The sequence below is a fragment of the Penaeus vannamei genome, chromosome 2 (genome assembly GCF_042767895.1).
Source record: "Penaeus vannamei isolate JL-2024 chromosome 2, ASM4276789v1, whole genome shotgun sequence".
Classification (NCBI taxonomy): Eukaryota; Metazoa; Arthropoda; class Malacostraca; order Decapoda; family Penaeidae; genus Penaeus; species Penaeus vannamei.
Window position 1 is genome coordinate 16825223 of NC_091550.1, and position 7500 is coordinate 16832722.

Here is a 7500-nt window from a genome sequence, read left to right on the forward strand (position 1 = left end):
TGCAAAGTATCCTCATGTTGAATTCAGGTAAAGAGTGGAAATATAGTGCATGTCAGACTTTTTTTTTTGTTTGCGTATTTTCAAAATATTACACAGCAGAAAGGATAAGGGTAGATTATGAATTATGTTTTTTAAAATTTCTTAACTAGAAGAAAAAGTGCTGCAAGGGAGCACTAAAAATAAATGCAAACAAACTTTAAATGCTTTTTGGATTATATGAAATGAATATATTAATAAAAATTCCAAGTAAATCTCATGAAGGATATAAAAATGAGAGATTATTCTGTATTATCACAGATTAGGATTTAACATTCCATTGAAAAGGCATGGATTATTTCAAGAAAATGTAATGTTGGAATGTCAGATACATCTCATATGCTTTTCACATATAAATTTTGATCAGTACACTTACTGACTTCAATATTTGTGTAGTATATAACTTGTAATTGTTCTCTTTCAAAAATGTAAAGATAGAGAACAAAATCTGAAGCATGACAAAGCATTCTACGCCTTTACTGTGATAGAAAGCCCAGTTTGGATTTTACTAAAAGAAGGATAACTGAAAGATGAGACCATACCTGTTTTATCTTTCAATAAACCTGTTTTGTGTATAATCGGCTAAAAGCAAATGCCATAGCTGTAGTAAGAAGTGTTATTTCACAACATTAGTGTATTCTTTTACATTATATTATGCTATGTTACTACAAAAGACTAAACTGAATTAATTAAAATGCTAATACTGTTCATATTGTTTATTTCATATAGGCTAGGCTAGAGGATTTTGTTCAGGGGTAAAGAAAGCAAATATTTCAAAAAGAGAGAAAAAAATGGTACTGACATTAATGTTGAGGTTTGTGATTAGAAAATGAACATATTTCTTTAATTGATACTTCTATCCTTAATGTTCAGCAACAAAACCATATGCGATGCATTATTTTTTCCTTCATCTGTCTCTAATTTTTGTTAGAATTGATTTATTATATTATTATCATTTTATGATTATTGTTATATTGTTATTTAATTATTATTATTTTGTTAAAATTGATTGATTTTATTTATTTATTATTTGCCTCATTCTTTATTTAATAATAATTTTTATCATCTCTGATATTAAACAATCACATGAAGACACATGATTTTTCTACTTGAACTGGTATAGATACAGAAGCTATTTTGTATGACTGTATCTAGAAAAGGTGCAAGGGAGAGTGAATAATTTTAAAAAGCAAGAGATATAGTTGATACATCGTATGTAATTCTAATGACGTTTTATTCAAAATATACATTTTATATTTCTTGTGAACAATATCATTTATGACTTTTCTACTTTTGTTACTGTAAGCTCTGTCATGTCATTCTGTAAGCAGATTACAAGCAATGGGTATGTAGATTCTCTCTCTCATAATAAGATGTGAAAAAGTTCACTTTGCGAGATTGCCTTTACTATGAAGAATTAGATTTTTTGTAATGCTGACTTTATCTTTTATAGGATTAAAGTGAATACATCTAGTCATAGAGAGTAAACTAATCCTAATGATGTTTAATTTTAAAAATATGGAGAGTCATATAGATACATGCAGTTATGATGTTGATTATGAGTATGTTATAACAAGAAATATATGTGTATTTGTGTGAAGATGAATTTCATGAATTTTTTCACCCTAGGTATGGTTACCATGCAATTCCAAGTATGTCGCAACTGCATCTGCATATGATCAGCCAGGATTTTGACTCACCATGTCTGAAAACTAAACGGCATTGGAATTCTTTCAATACTCGGTACTTCCTTGACAGTGCGGGTAAGTTTAGTGGCATATTTTGTTGAGGTATTGGAATATTGTATGTGAAAACAATTTTGTTTGATATAAAAATTAATAGGTATTTCTGTCAGATCATCAAATTAAGAAAGTATTTGGGACTTTATGTATTAGGATTATTACTAGTTCCCTTATTTTGATAGCTTGGAGTTATATGTCGTGTTTAATTCTTCATATGTACACATATATGTGCTATTACTTAGAGATTATCATACATTTTTTTATTGTTAAAGATACATACCGTATTTTCTGTGATTGGCTTTATATAAGATTTAGCCTTTTTTTATACTCCTATTTGTTTTTGTATGTACTAACATTTCATTAGAATGTACTGAATATAATCCTTTTATTTTTGATACCTTCTGTAATTATGAAATTTATCCTGTTGGATCTGGGTTAGGTGGCTATCTTGTCATTTAAAAATTTGGTTGGAGAGTGGATGATTAAATAGTTTTATTGTGGAAAAAAATGACCAATGAGTGAATAACGGGAATGTCTCAACATGGGAAATTTTTGCCTAGTGTTGGTTGATGAGGACACCCCTTCATAAGGGCTCAAACCATTTAGAGTGATATTTATTGAGTAGGCCTTCAGGAATGGGGTCTTTTGCTAGCTCCTGTAGGATTTCCACCAGTCCATGAGGGTGAAGTTAACCAGCTGTCAACTATGCCTGGGAGAGGACCTATTCCTGTCCACCGATACTGGAGATATAGGGTGATAATATGGTCTGTTCAAAGAAAACAATCTATCACATCATAAGTAATAAATATAGACCTAGAAAAAAGGCAAAACAGCAAAAACATGGCCCAGATTGTGGGCCATGTGCACACTTTGAGGTACCTAGATCCAAAGGGTTAATGAAAAGAAAAAATTAGTGTACTTCATTACCAAATTTCATATGTATTACATACTGTAAAAATTTAACCAATTAAGAAGGGAGAGAACATCATGTGCTTTCACTGCAAAAAGAAATATTTAAAGCAAAGCAGTGGTATATATATTTTGTTGCTATATCTTGACATATTACTGAAAACAATTATCTTTTACAACTAAACATATTTTTTAACAAATATTTTCTTTACAACTTCAGATGTAATCCGTTGTTTGGAAGAACGTGGAATGGTGGTGACAATGACCCCCTTAGCAGGAGAGAAGTTATTAGATCAACCCCTTAAGTGCCACAAGTGTATATATTCACCACAGAATATGCCCAAATTGAAGCAGCATCTTTATAAACACATAAATAACTAAAAGTTGAGTTTTGTATCACATTCATTGTCTTTTTGGAGTGTGTTACTAAAGTATGAAAAAATGTATTAGAGCAAGACCTTGAGGATGTGGTAAATTCTTTTAACAATAAGCTGCCTTAATGAAAACTTTAGATAGAATTAAGCTTAACCTGAAGTCCCAATGAATTCATGGATCAGCACAAAATATACATCAGTTGTTTGTAACAACAAGGCTCGTATTAGAAGGATCTCATCAGTGATAAAAGAAAATCTGTAATTTCATTTTAATTCTGTTTGGTGTAGGAATTTCAAGTACACAATTTTAGAACATAGCGTATGTTCTGTTTAACACTTAATAGGTATAAGAACATTCTTCACTAAATTTGTATCATTAATGATAAAATATCTTGTGCCTATAAATGTAATTTTTTTTTGTAGATAGTGTATTATTTGTATTTTCCATTTCCTGCCACTGATTATCTTTGGATTCAATTAGTGGAATTTGAAAGTGCCATGAAGTAGTTCTAGGTAAATGATATGAGTCATAGTGGTAGGTATTCTCAAATTTATACTTTTTACTAAAGAAGAATGAAAGTTCTTGTCTTTGGAAAGTCAGTGATTATACTTTAAAATAATACTGGAATATGCTAGTGATCTGACTGTAGTTTATAGCAGTGTTTGAAGTGTTTTTTCTTACACATATCCCCACTGGATGTTTGAGATATAATTCTCTGAATGAGTCACATCTCTGCACCTGAGAAAAACTCTTATTATTCCTGTGCTTTACAGTTATCCTGTAATATGTGATCATTATGCAGTGAAATAATATTTACACAAATAGGAAATAAAACTACATGTAAAAAAGTGGTATTAAAATTTACACTATTATTGTTTAATGGATGCAACTTCTGTATGGTAATAATGTTCACTTCTTTTTGTATACTATAAGATAGTTAAAGAAACAAGTTTATTAGTATCTTCATAGGCTCTAATGATTTCAGTTATTACAGTAAGGCAATCGCTTTCATGAGTAGAGTAATGATCAAAGCAGCATTACATTTATACATTTTTGTTTAAATGTTTGTAAAGAAATTGTTGTATTTGTCCTAATATTAAAAATTACTCTTGGTATCAGGTAGACTGCATAGTCTCATGGAAAAGTATGTAGAATAGACTAATGCATTTGAGCTATGAAGCGAAATGTGGTTAATCTAAGAGGACTTTTTTTTTTTTACAAGTGGTACTTAATATAGCCATTTATTTGTTATGGTCAATACATTTTGTACAATGCAATAAAGGATTGGCACTTGCAAAGAAAAACAGAAAGGTGAAATTTTATGTCTAACTGTTTTTACAATTTTGTATTTTTGTGTTATTTGGTTTTTATGATATGTTGATTGTTATATTGAATATATGGAGAAGCTATTAAAAAGCTTTGATTCTGATATAGCAGTATATGTCTGTTAACTCTAAGATAAATTGTATTCAGCTCTGTTACTAGCTGTTTAGGTATTTTTTGTTATTTTGAATATCTATATTATTTAATGAAATTGATACTGATATTTTTTCATTATTAAAAATAAATAAAGAAATGAGAATTTCATATTCCTAAACTACACAATAGTTCCTCATACTCAGAAACAGCGCATATAAAAAGCAACAACGGAACTGACAGGGGAATAAAGCTCAAGAGGTTTTATAGATAGTCTAAAGGACTATCTTGAAAAGACATGGAAATAAATGACTATATACTTGTGACATAATGCTTTTGTGTACTAACTCAAATTTTTCCATGCATGTAATACATTGTTTGTGCAACATCCAATTACTTTAAGTTCTGTTTGACAGAACATGTCATGGCCATTAAGTAACATTAGAGTGTATTTAGTTAGCACCTTTTATTGGATAACTTCTTCATGGAGATACCACACCAGAATTAATCTATTGGATTCTAAAATAGTATTTAATACTACAATTAATAATTCAGATAAAAAAAGAAAGAAATTAAGCTGTTATCCCTTACATAAAGACTACCTTAGGTTTTATTTTTACATAATTTTTATTCATTTTGTAAATGTATGGGGGAGAGTTGATCTGTACCACCTAAACTTATAATTTTGCTTCACAGATGAAAGATGTGATACTGTTTGATTTATTTCTGAACTTGTTATTTTTAAATGTCAGCAGTTGTATATTAAGACAACAATGATATACAGCAGGGGTTGTTGACTTGGGAAGCCATTGAACATTTTCAAAATCATGAGTTTAAACTAAACAGGATTTTTCTAGTGCACTGCAGCATCTATCATAGGAAATTTCACATATCCGATATTGGTAGTTTATCTTGCTTTGTTCTTGTCCTGTAGCTATTGAATTATTAACCAGTTCATAACTTATAATTGATATGAAGAGATTGGTACTTTTGTGATTTTCATATAATACAAAACACTGTGAATCAGTATATAGTGAATAGCTTTATGAAGACAACTCTTGTTAAATATATACATTTTTACAATGCAGTGTGTGTGTGTGTGTGTGTGTGTGTGTGTGTGTGTGTGTGTGTGTGTGTGTGTGTGTGTGTGTGTGTGTGTGTGTGTGTGTGTGTGTGTGTGTGTGTGTGTATGTGTGTGTGTGTGTGTGTCGAGTATATGTACGAGTGCGCGTGCATGTATGAGTGCATGTGCATGTAAGACTGCATGTGCATGTATGAGTGATGTATGCATATGTGTGTGTGTGTGCTTGTGCATATGCATGTGAATGTGTGTGTATGTATGTGCCTGTATGTGTGTGTGCTTGTCCTTGTGCATGTAGGTGTGTTTATCCATATATGTGTGAATGTGCATATGTGGAAATGGGTGTTGATAGATAAATGTATTATGCAGCTGAAGCAGAATAGCATGTATTCAACATGCTATCATTGAGCAACAACCTAGATTACAAAATTTGTAAAACAGATAGGGCAGTAAAATATGAAAAGAAGGATATACTGTACATGTATCAACTCTGCAGACAGAAAACAGAGTTTCTATACTTATCTATACTATTCTTATTCTGTCCTCAAGGGCCTTTGATGCAAAGTCCTACACAGGAGTGCCATTTCAAATTTCCTTGAGGAGGGCGGGTATTATCTTAGGGGCCCCCCTCCTCTCAGTACTCCCCCAGATGCTGGCTAGCCTGACCTATTAGAGAGTCGCTCTGAAGCCACACACAATGAATATTAAGACTTCAACTTTCTGTACTTATAACAAAAAGAATTCATTGTAACCTGAAGATAATTTACACAAACACAATAAACTTTGATAATGCATCAGTTGTGGCTTGAAAACCTGCATCACTTATGTATTATTTGAAAACCTCATTATTTTATAAAACAACTTCCATTAACCTTAGTTATATAGTAAGTGGAAGCATGTAAATGTCATGTCATGTAAAATTATCACAAATCATCCGATCCCCGCAAGAAAATTATGCAATGTGAAAAATTAACTTGACACAACTGTGATAGACAATGGAAATTAAAATAAAAAGGCTAGGGACACAACCAAAAAAGGGGCACTAGGAGTAAGCTCAAATCTTGCTTCTTTTATATACTTCATTCAAATATCAGTAGAAAAAATTATGATCTCTACTTACACTGTATCTGTACAGCTCATTTGGGTTCTCTGTGGTGTCTTATCTTTGCCTTGGCACCCGTAACTTATGTTTATATTCCTTAATGGTGTTAGTTATATGTGGAAACACAAATATTCATTGCCTCACGTGTCATGTAAGACTATCATCTGAGTCTCGCAAACAAATTATGCAACATGAAAAATTAACTTGACACAACAGTAAAAGACAATGGAAATAATGTAAAAGGGCTAGGAACAAGGCTAAAAAAGGGCACTAGGAGTAACTCAAATCTTGCTTCCTTTGTATACTTTATTCAAATATCAGTAGAAAAAAAATAAAGTTCTCTACAGCTCATTTGGGTTCTCAGTGTTGTCTTCCCTTTCCCTTGACACCTGTAGCATATGTTTATGTTCCTTAATGGTTAACCCAGTTTTGAGGTGGGTGTGTAAGTAAAATATACAAGACACTCAAAATATGAATGTTGCTAAACATATCTGAAATTTGTCAATACATATTTGCAATTACTCTTTCTATATTGTTGCAAAAATCCATTGTAGTAAAGTTGCAGTATTTCTCTGTTACAAGATTAATTTGAAATGGCTATGAACTGTTTTGATAAAATATACCTTGTGAAAATTCCCTTCAAATGACATAACTACAAAGGTGCTAAAACTTGAATGAAATAAGGGATAATGGTACTGAAAAAGAAGTATACTAAACTTTGGTAACAAACTGTAGAGTGCCAATATATTTTAAGAAGAAAAGTAATATATAGTAATAAATCATTTACTACTGTATATAAAAAATAGGTTCATGCATTTTTACAAAATTTCAAATATTCC

The 7500-nt window shown here is 31.0% G+C and overlaps 1 protein-coding gene across 1 annotated transcript in view; it reads left to right on the forward strand.

The window, feature by feature from the left end:
* Positions 1-4638, forward strand: part of Aptx (aprataxin) — an 8721-nt gene extending 4083 nt beyond the window's left edge. Inside the window, exons 2-4 of the mRNA XM_027368397.2 lie at positions 1-27; positions 1666-1799; positions 2908-4638. The exon at positions 1-27 is cut by the window's left edge and continues 113 nt beyond it. Of these exons, the coding sequence (XP_027224198.1) occupies positions 1-27; positions 1666-1799; positions 2908-3068 (322 nt within the window). The 3' untranslated portion in view covers positions 3069-4638. The remainder of the gene's footprint in view (positions 28-1665; positions 1800-2907) is intronic.
* Positions 4639-7500: the final 2862 nt, after the last annotated feature.